We start from the raw sequence: 18,234 nt of genomic DNA, 5'->3' as shown, positions 1-18,234 counted from the left end.
TTTTTTTTTTTTGAAATCAAATACTTTCCTGAAATGTATGGCTTGTTTGTTTTACTGCATTATAGCACATGTACCAGTGACATGTGTCTCAAAAGTACAGGTTTTTATATTGGGAATCATGGAGACATAGATTTTTATTCTGTTACTGAGACTTTGCTGACTGTAGTTATGCTGTAACCCCTGCAACAAGAACAAATAACTTTTTAATGTATGTAATTTATTTTAATGATTATGTTTACTTCAAAAATTCACCATTACATTACTGGATTTTACTGACAAATTTATTATAATCTGCTGATGTTAGCCTTTGAAACAGGATGTATTTAAACAACTCATGTGACAGACCTTCAAGTACATTAAAGAGAAAAAGAAAAACAATAAGTAGCCATGCCTGTGTGTGGAAAACTACATGAACCGCTGTCAAGTCTGGCTCTATTTTGAAATGTATGCAAAATCCAACACTTCAAACGTGCCTTGCTACTAGTTCCTTGTGGTCTTATTTTTAGTTACATCAATTTTATAAATTGTTGTAAGTTAGAACCAAGCATCTACATCATTTAGAAGCTAGATAAACAAAGTACAACAAATACAAATGTTGATGTTGATGCTTAGAGCAAAAGGACAGGTCTATGCTTCTTGTTTTAGTTTAACAGACCAAAGAGCAGACACAAAGGGACAAAGAACTTGACTTGAGTGTTAAAGTGAAAACAAGCCTTTATTACAGCTGATTACAAGAAACAAAACAAGGCAACATGAGCCGTAGCGAAAACTAGGGATGGGTATTGATAAGATTTTCACAATCCCGATTCCATTTTCGATTCTGTTTAACGATTTGATTCTTTATCGATTCTTTTTTAAAAAAAAAGGAGAACACTAAGGTCGATTAGCTTAGAACTTTGCTTTATATCTTCTCTTTGAACAAGATAGAAATTTAGGAGTAACATGGCCTTACAAACCCAGCAGTGAGATCTTAAGAGATCCAGCCTATGGCTCTTCAATGGGGTGTCACAGGGTCCCCAGGAAAAAAAACTGTAAATGTAAAGCAATAAAATAAATATTCTTCTGTAGCAATAACAAAGGGTAACATAAATTATTCAGTAGCAATTACACAAGAATATCCAGTAATGTCCCTGCCTACAATTAAACACATTCACTTACTGAAAATCGGGGCATCTGCTGTGGCAAATGGGTGCAAGCCTTTGACCACAAACTTAGTCACTGCTCGGTGACATTCGTCTATCCTTGCCTGAAAGGAAACGCTAACGGTAGACTGCAGCGACAACTGCTAGCATCTGAGCCAGCCAGACTCTGTCTCTCTCATCATGGTCACCTAAATGCACAGTAATGGCAGGTTTTGTAATAAGGCAGATCGCGCTAACATAATATGCACTGTTAGTATTATTTACCTGCTGCATTAACGGGAGAGGACGTGCAAACGTTACCGCTGCTGTTGGGTTGAGATTCACGAGTCCGGAGCGGAATTAAAAACACGACATTCATTTAAGGTTATCGTGTGTTTCGTGAGCAAATGCTTTTGCATATTCGTAGTGTTTCCTCCCTTAAATGAAGTATCTACTTTGCAAGTATTGCAAGTTGCCCTGTTGTCATCCGTTCTCGTAAAGCATAACCAAACTTTTGAGCGTTTGAGCCGCCATGTTTCCTGCCAGGTAAATGACGCTCTGCAACGTGGTGACGTCATTCAGGGCGACTGGAATCGATAAAAATGGCAAACAATTCCAAGGAACTGAAACAGTGAGAACCGGTTCTCAACAAGAACCGGGTTTCGATACCCATCCCTAGTGAAAACTAAACTAAATCCTAAACTGGGAACACTAGAACAGACTATCAACAACTATGAACATGATTTTGCACTGGGGCATGAGAGGAACTACGACATCAATAAACATGAACTAGAAACGTGAACATGCCCAGAACAAAAAAATCATGAAAAAAACTTGACAAGACGAGATGGGTGGTAACACAGACGATCTGACGAAGACTGAAAGAACACACACAGACTAAAATACACATAGGGAAGTTTAGGGGAAGTGAAAACACATGAGAAAACAGCTGACACAATAGACCATAATAACACCACAGGAGAAGTGTAAACTGAGCACACAGAACATGGAAGCAAGATTTTAAAAAATAAAAAGGAAACATGATGTGATGCAGACATGATACTAACTTGACAGCATGAACCAACGAGGGAGACTAAAACACAAGGGGCGATGACACAAAGAAGGACCTGATGAACAAAGGACTAAACACTGTGCAATTTAGGAGCTTTAAGATAACTAGATGAACTTAACATAAAGGAATGTCAACTCAAATCCTAACTAATAATACCAACAATAAGTACTAAATAAGAAGTAGAATATAAAAAAATCCACTAAACAAAATGAACACAAAATGCAGGGTCAAAGACCCAGCCTGTGACAACAACTTTGATTTTTGAACAACTCAATAGATTTTTTACAAAATCTTTGAAAAGATGAAGAAAATATTTGCTACATAACATGTTGATGGCATCAGATAACACATTACATCATTTGTCTCACAAGGACTCCAGTAACATAGGTACAGAGAAAGTTAAGATTGCATAAATGTTTGAATGTCAAAGCATTTCAGTAGAGATTAGCTAATGTGCTGTATGTAACTTCTGTTTCTTTTCCTTCAGCCTGTTGGGGAATAGAAACAAATCTGACAATTAGGAATAAAAGCAAAGAAAAATGTGACCAAATTAAAAGGAAACAAAGGAAGTGAGAAACGGTGTGTGGTTGGTTTCAGGTCTTTTAATATTTACCCTTTTATTACGCTGTTTCTCAACAACAGAACTATACACGAGTTCCATGTCACTTTCAGCAAATGAACTCTGAAAAATGAAAAGTAGAAACTGAGCACTTTACACTTCTGCTGTGCTTTAAGTAAAAAAAAGAAGAAGCCTACTTGTATTCCTAAGATAAACGTGTATTTGTACCATGTTAGGATTACCTCAGGTGATTTTTCCCACATTTCCATGACTGGAGCAGACTTTTCTGCTACTGTAGCACTCTCACTTTTGTAAGTGCAGGGTGTCAGTGTTGTTGACAAAATATCAGTATTCAAAAAAATTAAAAGAGATAAAGGTTTGACTTATCAGAAGCAAAATACAGCTTTTTTACTCATGATCTAATTTCTTCTGATAGCTGCCGTTGTATTTTTCAAGTTATAAAAACACACAAGAACAGTTTACCCTATGAGGATTGATTTTTCTCAGACATATTAGAAATGAATCTGTAATAGTTTATACATCTAATGTACTGTCAGATGACCGAAATATTTAATGAAAATTCTTAAATTTAATTGCTTGATACTGCTGTAGTTGGTTACCTTGGGTAAATGTTTTTTCTTGGTTCTAACTTCAGAGTATGTTACTTCCTCTCCAACCTGCATTGAAGAACATAACACAAGTAAAACATCAGTAAACTGTCATTATGAAAGTTTGCCCTGTGATGTACTTTTCCTATTTTTTTTTTAGTATCATGTACCAATACCCAGAAGGGGAAAAACAGTCAGTATAACTTACCATTGCTGTGGCTGATGATTCTGCTTTGCTCTGTTCTAGTAAAATAAAACTGCTGTTATTAACTCTGTGTATGATGCAGAATAACTTAAATATTCATTTCATTTTAAAGATTTCCTAGTAAATTTTCCACAGATCTAAATCAAAGTTCAGTGAGACTTACTGTGTCTGAGTATAAACCAGATGAACAGCACCACAATTACGATCACGATCAAAACACTTAGAGGGATGATGAGGATCTTTGGAGGAAATGAAGCTCTGCAACATGCAGTTCAAAAAAAGATAATTTGCTTTATTTAGTCCGTAAAAAAACAAAACAAAATAAAAAATCATTATACAGACTCCCTTAAAAAGTATAGTATTACTAAATGCTGCATATAAAAAAAATAACAAAATCTGACCTGTGTTGTCTATTTTGTACTATTGTAAAATTATTCCATTGCTCCATTGTAGTAAATTTTCCATTTCCATTAACAGTGTGAATAGTAATACCAGTAGTAGTAGGGGTGGTGGCTATAATTCAAAAAAGAACATCATCAGCAGAGTACTGTAACAATGACTGTCTTAATATCTCTTAGAGTACTAACATTTACAATGGATGTGATTCACATACATGTAGAATTTATAATTTGCAGTACTTACTAGTGTTCTCAGTAACAGTTAAATATACTGGTATCTGAATGTCGCCTTCAGCACACCAATACCAGCCACTGTCCTTCGTCCCTAGTCCACTCATGGTCACTGTGAAAACATTTGGTTCGCTAATATGAGCGGTCACTGTTGTTCCATCTATGGATCCAGATGATCCTGTCACACAGTTCCTGCCCAGCCTGCACCACTTCATTTCTCCAGAGTTACTGTGGTGACATCTGATGGTTATGCTTTCTCCAATATATCCTGTAATCCTCTGATGATCCACATAGAGACTGGGAGTACCTTAAGGTAAAATGAATACAAAAATGGAAACAATGGATTAATGATAAAATAATGGGTAATTCTGACTTCATATCGATTCTCATTAGGTTTAAATGACAAATAAAAGCACATTCAGTCACTGTTAAAAATATTCTAAGAAAAACTCAAATTTTTTAAGAAAAAAAATTTGGACTATAAAAATAGGCACTTACCATTGGTAACTAACAGCTGAAAATACACTCCATTATCTAGTGCTGTATTCTTCAGTCCACACCAGTAATCAGTGTTTTGATTTGTCAGATGGTTTATAGTCACAGTGAAAATTTGCTCTTTTTTGTCATCAGAGATTAAATATTTTCCTGAAGGGTCTGCTTCATTTGTTTTCACTGCATATTTGCAGGATCTCCAAAAATATCCTTTACACAAGTACTTCACATGGTCTCTGTATTGGTAGTGATAGAAACATGGGATGGAGATAGATTTTCCAGCTTTTACTGAAACTTTACTGACTACAGTTGTGCTGTGAACTCCTGCAAAAAGAACAAAGTGTTTTGATGGTTATGTTTACTTAATACATTCTTTGTTTACTTATCTTGCACAACTATGTTGCACATGTAGAAACATTACAGTATTGTCAAGTATAAAACTGAATAATACAAAACAAAATAAATAACAGTCATTAATTTTTTCATCTGCTGACATTAACCTTTGAAAAATGAGGTCACCAACCTGTTTTCACACTGAAGAGGAAAAGAACGATGAGATGAGCAGCCATGGCTGTGAGTGAGTGGAATTAGACACGGTCAAGTCTGCATCTATTTTTGAATTAATGCAACATGCAAATGCAACAGTCCTTCCTTCCTCCTAATCCCTCTGCTATCAGGTGTTATTTTTTATTTTTTATCTTTTGCTGTAGAGTAGGTATAGAAATTACCATCCACAACATTTAAAAGCTTTTGTCAGTACGGGGACGCACGGATTCGCCCGTGTTGCGTGCTGACTAGACGCGGCAAAGACCTGGCGATGGGTTGGAAAATGCACACAGTTTAATTTAGTAACACCAAGAGCGCAAACCGCGGATTCGGACAGAAATCGGTGTTATCAACGGAGCGGGAACATGACCGGGATGGCAGAATGCAAAGAGACACAGTACTTACGGAACCTACGGTGAAGGAAGGCTGACGATCAGAAGGTATCCGAGCTCCTGACACGAAAGTAACGACGTCTGAGCGAAGAACAGGTGGGTGGATCTTACTTTTAAAGCCAATCTCCGCGGTCTCTCGACCACTACTTGACAACTTTATGGACTGATTTACTTATTGCTACAAGAAAACATTAATATGCATTCCCATAATATTGAATAACACTGACAGTACATGAGTGAAATTTAAAAACAAAAAAAGGTAAACAAGTGCTGTGAGTTCTCATAAATCCTGAAACTAGAGGTCAGGATTATGCATTGATGTTGATGCTTTTGATGCTTCTTTATTTCATTTAAACCAGGCATCGTGTCAATGATGTTAAAGGCAGCCAAACGTAACAAAGAACTGTGCAATAAAGCTGTATGTTTTTAAGAATAAAGCACAAGGGTTTTATAATGTTGTTATATACAGGCGATTAAAATAGGCTACAAGATGATGTGAGCACACAACATGCTGCAGCAGTGAGTGACAAAGAGTCCAATAACATAGATATGGATAAAAAAGCAAATATAGGTTTAGTATTAAAAAAATGTGTGGTGATTAGCTAAAGTGTGTTTCTGTGACCGTTTTTCACCCTGTTGTAGAACATAACAAATATGACAATTGAGAAGGAAAAGCAACAAAAAGGTGATTAAATCACAATGGAAACATGACATACTAGGACAACAAGCAAATGAAGGAAACACAGGACGGAAGAAACAGTTTGATTTGTTTTTACTTCTTTTACTATTTGCCAATTTCATATCTTTTATGATTAAAATTTAACTGCACATGCTGTCCACATCACTGACTAAATGACCTGTATGTCAGAATAGAAATTGAATGCTTTACACTTTGAGGCATTTAAAATAGTTTTATTATTCTGCACTTTGGGGGGAAAGTGTGCTGATATTTTTAAATACAAAGACATAGTTGTATTATATTGGGGATAACTGAGAATACTTTAAACCAGTTTATGTTATGTTACTTCCTCTTCCTGTCTCGAATGTGAAAATGTAAATTACAGAAAGCCTGATCTCATCACAACACATCACTAATGACTGTCCTAATATGTCAAATTTTTAATAGTCACACTGAAGGTTTTTTGGTGTTTGTCATCACACATTTTTATAATCATTAGTTTTGTCATCTGCTGGCAGTAGCTTGTGAAACATGAAGTATTTAAATGATTCCTGTGATGACCTTTGAGTACACTGGACCATGTCTATTCAAACATCAAGCATGCTTTCAGAGCGACACCCCTCCCCCACCTGGCTGGATCTGACCACCTCTGCATGTCCCTCACCCCCACCTACACCCCCCTGCTGAGAAAAACAAAGCCCCAGACAAAGACAATAAAAACCTGGCCTGAAGGAGCCCTTTCTCAACTGCATCTCAACAACTGTATGGGATTTATTCTCCAGCCACAACCTCCAGGAGTACACGGACACTGTACTCTCGTACATCAGGAACTGTGTTGACAATGTCACCGTCAACAAAAGGGTCAGGGTGTTTCCAAATCAAAAACCCTGGATGAATAGCGAAGTGCAATCCCTCCTAAAAAGCCGCAACACTGCCTTCAAGTCAGGGGACAGGGCTGCGTATAGGGTGGCCAGGGCAGACCTGAGTAGAGGCATCAGGAAAGCTAAGGCTGCCTATAGGAGGAGGATTGAAGATCACTTTGCTGACAACGACCCCAGAAAAATGTGGCAGGGGATCAATCACATTACCAACTACAGAAGCAATAACCAGGCAACATCTAGGACTGATGCCTCACTGGCTGAGGATCTAAACCGTTTCTTCGCCCGCTTTGAGACGACGAGGCCCTCAGCTGCCACACCACTTCCACCCGCCCCCAGCACTGGCACACTAACGCTTAGGGAGCACCAAGTGAGGTGTGTTCTAAGGTCAGTGAATCCCAGGAAGGCGGCAGGTCCTGATGGAATACATGGAAAGGTTCTCAGAGCATGTGCTGACGAACTGACCGGAGTCTTCACTAAAATCTTCAACCTTTCCTTGTCATCAAACACCGTCCCGCCCTGCCTCAAAACCTCCACCATCATCCCCATCGCCAAGAAGACAGCTGTGGCCAGCCCAAATGACTACAGGCCTGTTGCACTTACGCCTGTAGTGATGAAGTGCTTTGAGAGACTGGTCTGTCAGCACATCAGGGCCGGTCTGCCTCCCACTCTGGACCCCCACCAATTTGCCTACAGGACAAATCGTTCCACCGAGGACGCTATCACCATAGCACTCCACACTGCGCTGAGTCACCTGGAGCACCAAGGAAGCTATGTGAGAATGCTCTTTCTGGACTTCAGCTCAGCATTCAATCATATCATCCCGGAGATCCTGGTCCAGAAACTGTCTCACCTGGGACTCTCCAACCCCATCTGCCTCTGGATCAAGGACTTCCTGACAAATAGACCACAGTCTGTCAGACTCGGCCCCCACCGGTCCAGCACCATCACACTCAGCACCGGGTCTCCACAAGGATGTGTTTTGAGTCCCCTCCTGTTTACGCTCTACACATCCGACTGCTCCCCTACCCAGCTCTCAAACACCATCATAAAGTTCGCGGATGACACCACAGTGGTTGGACTCATCTCAAGGGGGGATGAGTCGGACTACAGAGATGAGGTCAACAGACTGACTGAGTGGTGTTCAGTTAACAACCTCCAACTGAACACCACGAAAACTAAAGAACTTATCTTGGACTTCAGGAAGGGTAGAGCAGACCCGGCCCCACTTTACATTCACGGGAGCTGTGTGGAGAGGGTACACTCCATGAGGTTTCTGGGCGTGCAGATCTCTGATGACCTCTCCTGGACTGCAAATACTACAGCGGTGGTTAAAAAGGCCCAGCAGCGTCTCCACTTTCTGAGAGTGCTCAGGAGGAACAACCTGGAGGAGAGGCTGCTGGTGACATTTTACAGAGCCACCATAGAGAGCATCCTAACGTACGGCATAACAACATGGTATGCAGGGTGCTCAGCTGCAGACAGGAAAGTACTGCAGAGGGTCATCAACACAGCCCAGAAGATCACTGGCTGCTCTCTGCCCAGCCTGGAGGTCACTGCAAACTCTCGGTACCTCAGCAGAGCTGGCAATATCATCAAGGACCACTCTCACCCCAGCAACCAACTGTTTGAACTATTACCGTCAGGCCGACGGTACAGGTCACATAAAACCAGGACAAACAGATTCAGGGATAGCTTCTTTCCCAGAGCTATCACCGTAGTAAATAAGCACAAAAACAATTGAACCTATTCCATACCGTCACTGTCATTATATTAATGCTGCTATTCTGTATATATTGTACATACTATTGTTTGAGTACTTACGATTGTTTTTTTGTATTTTTTATATTTTACATTTATATTTATTATTGAAACTTGCACCAAGGGAGTGGCACTCCAATTCTATTCTATTCTAAAGATGAGCAGAACAGTGAGGTGGGCAGGCATGTTTGTGAGTGAACAGAGAAACACTTGATTCTATTTCCTAATTTAAGTAAAGATGCAACACTTCCGCTTGAGAGCTCTGTTCTCATCTCCTTTTATAGATGTGTGTGGAGAGTAGTGATGGTAAATTTGATTCTTTTTACTGAATCGAGTTTTAATGAGTCACTCACCAAAATGAATCGGATTTTTTGAGTCATTTGATTCACTGAGTCAGTTGACCAGAGGGTGCAAAAATTTTACATTTTCACTCAAACTTAATTTGTTTCTCTTTTCATGTAAATCCCACTGCTAAGATGAATGATTCAAAAAAAAAAAAAAACAACTATTTTATAGAGCGAAAAAGAGCAAAAACATTTCTAAAATTAAGCAATTTCCTATCAAAATTGCTTAATAAACATTTATTTTGTTTATTTGTATTTTATTAGTATTTTCCTTAAGTGTGTCAAATATATATTTTCTCATCTAAATGTCCACTGAACTGTGAGCCAGGGGGCGGCAATGCGCCTTAACATTGGTTTCCAACCAAGAAGAAGAAGAAGCTGTGAGCCAGGAGGGAGGGGGTGAGTGAGTGATTCGTTCGCTCGCTCTATGATACAGCACAGGAGGGAGGGGGTGAGTGAGTGATTCGTTCGCTCGCTCTATGATACAGCACAGGAGGGAGGGGGTGAGTGAGTGAGTGATTCCCTCGCTCGCTCTATGATTCAGCACAGGAGGGAGGGGGTGAGCGAGTCCTGAGTGATTCGCTTATGCTTACGATTCAGCACAGGAGGGAGGGGGTTAGTGAGTGAGTGAGTGATTCGTTCGCTCTATGATTCAGCACAGGAAGGGAGGGGGTGAGTAGATCAAATGTGTTGTTAGCATGTTAGCAGAGCGATGCTACTCTGAACCGAGGAGCTATTTTCTTGATGTGAGCTTCTACTCAGGGTTTTTTCTTCCAGTTCAGAGTAGAAATGCTTTTGTCCCCCCCCCACACACAATTGTAATTATAAGCTAGATATATTTCTACTAATGGAATTAGTTTGCTAACAACAACAGGAATGAGTCAGTGAGTCAGTTGGGCTTGTGAATCATGATTCACGAGTCAGTAAAGTGATTCTCGAGTATTGAACGATTCGTTCACGAATCGAACATCACTAGTGGAGAGTGTTCTATGCTCTATGCAAATGCAGGAAGAGGGCCACCTGTATCATGAAGGAGCCCACTCACCCAGCACGCTCACTCTGTGTCCCGCTCCTCTCAGGCAGGAGGCTGAGGAGCTTTAAATGCAAAACTACCAGACTGAGAAACAGCTTTATTTCAGAAGCTGTGAGACTTCTTAATGCATAATGGACAAGAACTGTTATTATAGCTCCTTAATCACTACTGACACTTACTGACATCGTCACCTTATCAATGCTGGTCATTATTCCCTTTTGCTGCTAAAGTATTTATTGCACTCTATTTATTTGTATTACTTTATTACTTGTTATTCGGTTTTATATTGTTATTGTTATTTTATTGTTATTCATTGTTTTCTGTTATTATTTTTGTTTTAATCTGGTTTTTTTAAAATTCTGTTTCTTTTCGCTCAGGAACCGTGTGTACGTAGTTTCGTTCTACCTCATGTAAACATGTGATGCGAATGACAATACAGCTTCCTTGAATCATTGAATCGTTGAACAAATATGGTTATGAAATAATTCAAGCATTTAAAGTGGATCATACAGGTGAGGTATCATCAAAATATACAGCAGACTTACAGTAAAACAGCCACTGTAGGCTTCAAAAATAATAACACAACTCAAAAATATTTCATACATAAGATAGATGGATAATAACACGTATATATAAAATGTTTCTCAGATGTATTATTATTTTTAATAAGTCACATTTGTTTTGAGTTATTGTTAACTGAATATTTTAAAATGTAGGTATTGACTTTTCAAATTTTTGTAATTCTTTTATGATAATTCTTCTTAATAAAAAGAACAAGTAGTCTGACTCACACTAAAATGGATTAATACTCGGGTTTTTCCCCTTACTGTTTCACAAAGTGTTAAAAAGGGAATGTCCACAACTTAGACTTCTTTAATGGAGGATATTTTATTAAAGCAATTTAGCCAGAGAAAAACAAGAACAGAATCAAATAATAATCACCTATTGTGACATCAAATTTACCTTACTGACAACAACCGATCCCCAGCTACACCTTATCATCTTTTCTCTATCTGACTTTTCCACATACATAGTTTAAAACAATAAAATCACTTATTTACATTTTGTTCTCTTCTATGTCATTCTTAACATAAAAAATTCTGTTCCATATGAACAATCCGTCACAGATGAATACTGTATACTTCACATTAGCTCATTCTCACATGAACATCTATTTTCACATAATCTCTCGTTAATTCAAATACAGAGGAATATCATCATTTAAATGATATCGTCTTATTCGATATGTATGAAAAACTTATACCTGATGATATTCTGATCAGTATGAAGCAATTAAGCAGAATTAACTGTCAGCAAAATCACATATGAATAATGTTTCTTTGGTGAACGAGTACATCATACTTAATACCATTTCTCTTATTAGGAATCATATATAATATTGAATTGGTGACACATTTCTCTGCTACGGTCGAAGCTGGATCATGTCTATGCACAGAAAATCTAGACATTAACATAATTTTCATTAGTCAACCCTCATTTCTCATTCACCATATCAATTAAACATAACTTAATTATATTTATGATTAAGAAAAAAGATGATTTACTATCACCAAATGCACATACTCAAAAGCTCACAAAACGCTGGATGTTAAGACCTTTTACCGTCTCACAGATGTGATGACAGGTAATCCAGGGAAACATCAATGTCTCTCCATGCCACTTGTCTTGACAATGTTTGTGTTTATGATGTTCATTTATTACACTAAAGCCACTGAACAGAGTTACTGTGGTGGCATCTAATAGTTATGCTTTCTCCAAAATATCCTGTAATTGTCTGATGATCCACATAGAGACTGGTGGTACCTTTAATGAAAATAAACAAATAAATACAAATTAAATCAATTAAGAATAAATAAATACATAAATAAAATCAAAATAAATAGAGTAATAAGTGGAAAATGTATTGAAAAGTCAGTCTTCGCATTTATTCCATATTCTGAAGAAAAAGAGCATATTCAGCCTTTAAAAAATAAAAGAAAACTTTGTTTTGTGCTTTGTCATTAAAAAAAATTATAGTTATTTAAAATATTTACAAAAATGAGCACTAACCAGTGGTATTCTTGAAATTAACACTCCTGGGTTAGGGTGAAGCAACAGTCCAAGTAAGTTGAACGCTGTAACACTGAATTAGATGTCAGAGCTTGCAAGGTTTGTCAATAAGTTGAGCATGGACACACACACACATACACACCCTGCCCTTCTTTGCACTGGATAAAGCCTGCCCCCTTGTGTGTGAATCAACATTGAACATTGAATGAGTAGCCAAGCAACATATTAAAAAAAATTCTTTTTATCATTTTCTTTTTATGATATGCATAAATGTACCTATCAGCTAGTGAGTGTGATATTCAATAAAAGTATTAGATTTGTTGAAGTGGATACTGGTTAAAGAAACTGTAACTGTGGAAAAATTCGAGACAACTGTTGTTCTGAGGGTTTGGAGAGATTCTCCCTATGTGGCATAAATATTAGCTCGAGGTCTAAATATTAGTTTTACATACTTGTGTGCAAAAGTTTTGAGTCACTGCTTATTTCTTTGTATTTTGCTTCCAGACCTTTTTTTTTAATGATCTTGAGTACTTCAGGCCTTTTGAAGGTCGTTTTAATATTTTCTTTGGATATTGGCTGCTTTTCTTTTTTTTTTTCAAACCAGATGTATCCATAAATCTTTAATGATAAAGAAGACAACATAAATATGAGATTATACATGTGTAAAAATGACAAAAAATCAATTATATAGCCTTCCAGTTTTGTATGCTTTAACAGGTAGTGAGAATAAATTAAGTCTAATTACACATCCATAAAAACAGCTTAGCAATGAATGTCTTATCAATGAATATCATCCCATGTTAGCTTATCTGTAATTATAATACCAGAACTGGTAAATAGTAAATGCTCCATCAGTCACAAATGAAAATTTGAGTTCTTGTTTAAAAACCAAAATTTTAGAGGCGACAGAGAGAACATTCATCATTCTAAAGGAATGAAAAAAGAATGAAACAATCAACTATTTCCCTGCTCATCTATATATTCACATTTTTTCCCTTAAGCATCATCTGTTTACATTAGGTAATGATTTGTTTTCTGAAAAAGCAATGTGACCAATGTACACGAGGACATAAAGACAGTCCATATGATAAAAAAAGAAAAAAAAAACTTTAACATAATAAAAGCAGTAAGTTATCAAACGCAAACATGTCAACAAGACGGGACAAAATATTGCAACTATGCACTGGTTTTTGCTGGTGTTCCAACGTTTTTTTTCCACAAAGTTTAGGAATGTGTTTATGGCACACACAAAACAAACTGAATGGCAGAAAACAATGTCCATAAATCTAAACACACACACAATTACAAGGAAAACAGGAAGTAAATAAAATGGGACAAAGACTTAGCAAGACATGGAAACACAGGAAGGGCTTGGATGAACAGGAAGAAAGGAATTAATCAAGACTAGTTTATCAAAGATAAACTAGTCTTACAACATAATGAACTAAATTAAAGCAAAAACTCTAAACAAGGCAAACAAGACACAAAAAACATGATCCATGAGAAATAAGAAACAAAAATTATACTTAAACCCAAGAAAACTCAGAACCCTGGTCAGAAAAATAGAAACCCATGCCTTGAAGCTCCTGGCAAAAGGTTTTTGGTGATGTCAGAGCAGGCTTGGAGTTTTAAGTCAACAAAACATTGATAATACCCTATATCCCTCAGCACTCAGCAATCTTCCTCTGTAACTTTACATGTACTACCAATGCATTGCTGAGATGCTGTGGTTCCAAAATCTTTCCATGTTGCAATAACATAACTTAGAGTTGATTGTGGAAGATCGAGGCGAGAAGAAATTTCACAAACTGACTTGTTGCAACAGTCAGTTACAGTCCTGTTACAATGCCATTACTGGACCAGTTCAGTGAGCTCTTTGGAGAATGCAAATCTTTCGAAAATGGAGGAAAACTGAATGGCTCGGTGATTGATCTGCTGACAGTAAAAGAAAACATTGCAGCATATATCCTGCAAAAACACCAGTAAAAGGTAGATATAAAAATGATAGAAAGGCCAAAAGTTCTAATATTTAAAGATTTCAGTAGTGATTGGCTAATGTGCTGCATGTAACTTCTGTGTCTTTTGCCTCACCCTGAGAACAGAAACAAATATGACGATTAGAAAGAAAAAGCAAAGACCAAGGTGACCAAATTTAAAGCGAATCATGTCTTATGAGGACAATGAGCTAAATTATTTGAAAAGAGAGAAACAGTATGTGAGAAATCGTGTGTGTTTGGTTTCAGGTCTTTTAATATTTACCCTCTTGTTTCTTTATGGTAACAACTGAACAAACAAAAGGAGTGGAAACAGTCGTGTCATTCTTTAAGAAAAAAAAAGTTAAAGTCTGCTCATACTCAAATACAAATGTATAGTTGTAGTATGTTAGGGTTACCTCGGGTGATTTTCTTCTAATCAGAATCAGAATCAGAATACTTTATTGATCCCTGGGGGAAGGCCACAGGCAGGAAAGATTTCCTGTGTCGTTCAGTGGTGCTTTTCGGTAATCTCAGTCTCTCACTGGACGTGCTCCTGTGACTGACCAGCATGTCATGGAGTGGGTGGGAGGTGTTATCCAACATTGTCTTTATTTTGGACAACATCCGCCTCTCCGACACCACCTTGAGGGAGTCCAGCTCCATCCCCACAACATCACTGGCCTTACAGATTAGTTTATTGAGTCTGTTGGCATCTGCTACCCTCAGCCTGCTCCCCCAGCATGCAACAGCATAGAGGATCGCACTGGCCACAACAGACTCGTAGAAAATCCTGAGCATTTTCTGGCAGATGTTGAAGGACCTCAGTCGCCTCAAAAAATAGAGACGACTCTGGCCCTTCCTGTAAAGTGCTGTGGTGTTTTTAGCCCAGTCCAGTTTATTGTCAATGTGTACTCCAAGGTATTTATAGTCCTCCACAATGTCAACACTGACCCCCTGGATTGAAACAGGGGTCAAGTGTTTCCTGGTCTTCCTGAAGTCCACGATCAGTTCCTTGGTCTTTGCCACGTTGAGTTGCAGATGATTCTGCTCACAACACGTGACAAAGGAGTCGACCACAGTCCGGTACTCTGTCTCATCATCCCTGCTGATGCATCCAACCACCGCAGAGTCATCTAATGTTTCCCACATTGGCGTATATTACTTCCTGGTCCACCTGTGTAGGATAAACAAAATGTAATTTAGTGAAAGATTGAAAGGTGTCAGCCTGGTTACTCCAAACTCTTTTCATACAGAGCCTTTATAATATGTTTATAATATGGAGATTATCCCAGAGAGTTGAATCTGGACGCTGTGTCCAGATGAACACAAATCAATATAACTTACCATTGCTGTGGCTGATGAGTCTGCTTCTCTCTGCTCTACAAAAAAACAAAGCACCTGTTACAGACTCTATGTTAACAATGCAGAATAAATCCTAATGCAGTTTCAAGATTTTGAAGTAAATATTGTTTGGATTTCAATCAAAGTTTAACAAGACTTACTGTGTCTCAGTATTAACCAGATGAACAACACCACAATTACAATAAAGATCAACACACTCAGACGGATGATGAGGGTCTTGAGGTGAAATGAAGCTCTGCAACATGCAGTTTGAAAACACATAATTTAGTTTAGCATAATAATTATATTCAGCTGTAAAAGATTTTTAGACAAAAGAACAGTTCTGTCGCTAAATCTACTGCAAATATAAAACATATCTGACCTTTGTTGTTTATTTTTTAATGTGGTAACTGTTCCATCTCCAGTACAAGTATGGGCAGTAGCTATAATTCAACAAAACAACAGTCAGTACTAGAGTACTGTAACAATGATTGACCTAATATCTCTGAGAGTACTAACATTTATAAATGGCTGGAATTGATACATGTGCCAAGTTCATAATTACTTGCAGTACTCACTGGTGATTGGTTTCTCAGTAACAGTTAAATATACTGGTATCTGAATGTCCTCTTTTGCACACCAATACCAGCCACTGTCCTCTGACTGTAGTCCACTCATTGTCACTGTGAAAACATTTGGTTCGCTCATATAAGTGGTCACTGTTGTTCCATCTATGGATCCAGATGATCCTGTCACACAGTTCCTGCCCAGCCTGCACCACTTCATTTCTCCAGAGTTACTGTGGTGACATCTGATAGTTGTGCTTTCTCCAATGTATCCTGTAATCATCTGATGATCCACATAGAGACTGGGGGTCCCTTCAAGGACAAACATTAAAATAAATAAAGTAATGAGTGGATAGAAGGAAAAAAATTACAGATGTGAAAAACCATTGGCAATTTAGACTTCACGTCTATTTCTATTAACTTTTAATAACAACAACTTTAAAATGTTAACAAAGATGGAACCTCACCACTGGTAACTGACAGTTGAAAATGCTCTCCATAATCCGGTCCATTATTAATCTCCACCACACACCAGTAATCAGTGTTTTCATTTGTCAGATTGTTTATAGTTACAGTAAAAAAAAATTGGTTTTTATCATCAGAGATTGAATATTTTCCTGAAGGGTCTGCTGTGTTTGTTTTTAATACATCGCTGCAGGATCTCCATTTAGATCCTTCACACAAGTACTTCACATGGTTTTTGTATTTGGACTCATAGAGACATGGGATGGAGATAGATTTCCCAGTTTTCACTGATACTTTACTGACTGTAGTTATGCTGTGAACTCCTGCAAAGAAACAAATGCACATTTTAATAGAATAGTTCTGTTGATTATGTACATGTTTTCAGAATTAAATGTTTTGCTAATAAAATAAAATCTCTATTGCTAGGCTATTACAAATATTTATGCTATTGGAAATTGAAAATCAACAGAGATGCTAAGCAATTTTTAAAAGCCCCTGCCACATACCTGTTAGTCCAGTGATGATATAAATAATCCTGAGACAGAGAGCCATATTGATAAGTGAGCAGACAAAACCGTATAAACTTCCTATTTTTCAACCCTAAGTATGTCACTGCCACTGCAGTTGCAATCACTCTTCCTCCTATGTAAAACACTTCACAAAAGTGAGCTGACAAAGGACCAGCCCCTCCCCTATCTTCACTGTGCGCTTATGCACGTTGTAGGAAAACTTTAGTTTGGAAGAAGTGGCGAAAAGGTGGAGCTTGAAAACTGAGAGAAAACAACAAAAAGTAAGCTAATAATAGTGTGTCAAATTTACTGACTTGTTAGCTGTGGGGCTGTTACCGCATGGTGAACAGTAGTACCAGTAACACCTCGTAACCAGGTCTCATAATGTGGTGGATTTTTGTATGACATGTATACCTATATACACTATATATCTGCATTGAACATATACTGTAACTTTGTATGTAGAGTCTTAGGCACGAGATGTTTTTCCTTGACACGCACCCACGCACAATAAACGTTTTTCATGCAGCACATTCAAAAACATGTCTCTTAGAAAATAGTAACATGGTAACAGAGATACTGAAAACAACATCATGAAATCACTGTAAAGATTATGTGATCAAGTACACACACACACGAACACACAATATATATTAACCCACACTGGAGTGTTTATCACTATATAAAGCATTTAACCCATATATTTGATGTAGTTAGGTGAAGTATTATACACATGTATATCGTAAGATTATCACAAGAAACTATGCTATTTGCTGTACTAATGTGTGACCTTTGACTATTGTTGTGGAAAATTTAACAATAACCTGCAACACAACCAGTGAGCTTGATTTGAATTGGGTTTAATAAACACATTGCAGTGTGGAGAGAACATCCCAGTGAAACACCAGGACCATCTCTGAATTGTGGCCACCGCCTGTTAGGTATTTTAGTACCATGGTAGCATTTACTGGATATTGTTTTATAGTGA

General features: G+C 37.7%; 1 protein-coding gene across 1 annotated transcript; it reads right to left on the bottom strand.

The window, feature by feature from the left end:
• Window positions 1-299: 299 nt before the first annotated feature.
• LOC146655552 (uncharacterized) lies at window positions 300-17,702 on the bottom strand. The gene is made up of 16 exons (XM_085428879.1): window positions 17,244-17,702; window positions 16,740-17,060; window positions 16,285-16,584; window positions 16,089-16,149; window positions 15,868-15,962; window positions 15,710-15,744; window positions 7,025-7,133; window positions 5,210-5,257; window positions 4,693-5,010; window positions 4,208-4,501; window positions 3,967-4,078; window positions 3,729-3,823; window positions 3,569-3,603; window positions 3,373-3,429; window positions 2,807-2,875; window positions 300-2,681 (listed from the first exon to the last, which is right to left on the bottom strand). Exons 1-16 carry the CDS (start codon window positions 17,287-17,289, stop codon window positions 2,628-2,630), a joined length of 2,049 nt encoding a protein of 682 aa, XP_085285005.1. The 5' UTR covers window positions 17,290-17,702; the 3' UTR covers window positions 300-2,627.
• Between the last annotated feature and the right edge of the window lie 532 nt (window positions 17,703-18,234).

The sequence above is a fragment of the Rhamphochromis longiceps genome, linkage group LG13, assembly GCF_057381845.1.
Source record: "Rhamphochromis longiceps isolate RC_006_pf linkage group LG13, R_longiceps_female_GT1.1, whole genome shotgun sequence".
Lineage (NCBI taxonomy): Eukaryota > Metazoa > Chordata > Actinopteri > Cichliformes > Cichlidae > Rhamphochromis > Rhamphochromis longiceps.
This window is presented reverse-complemented; position numbering and strand designations above follow the sequence as displayed.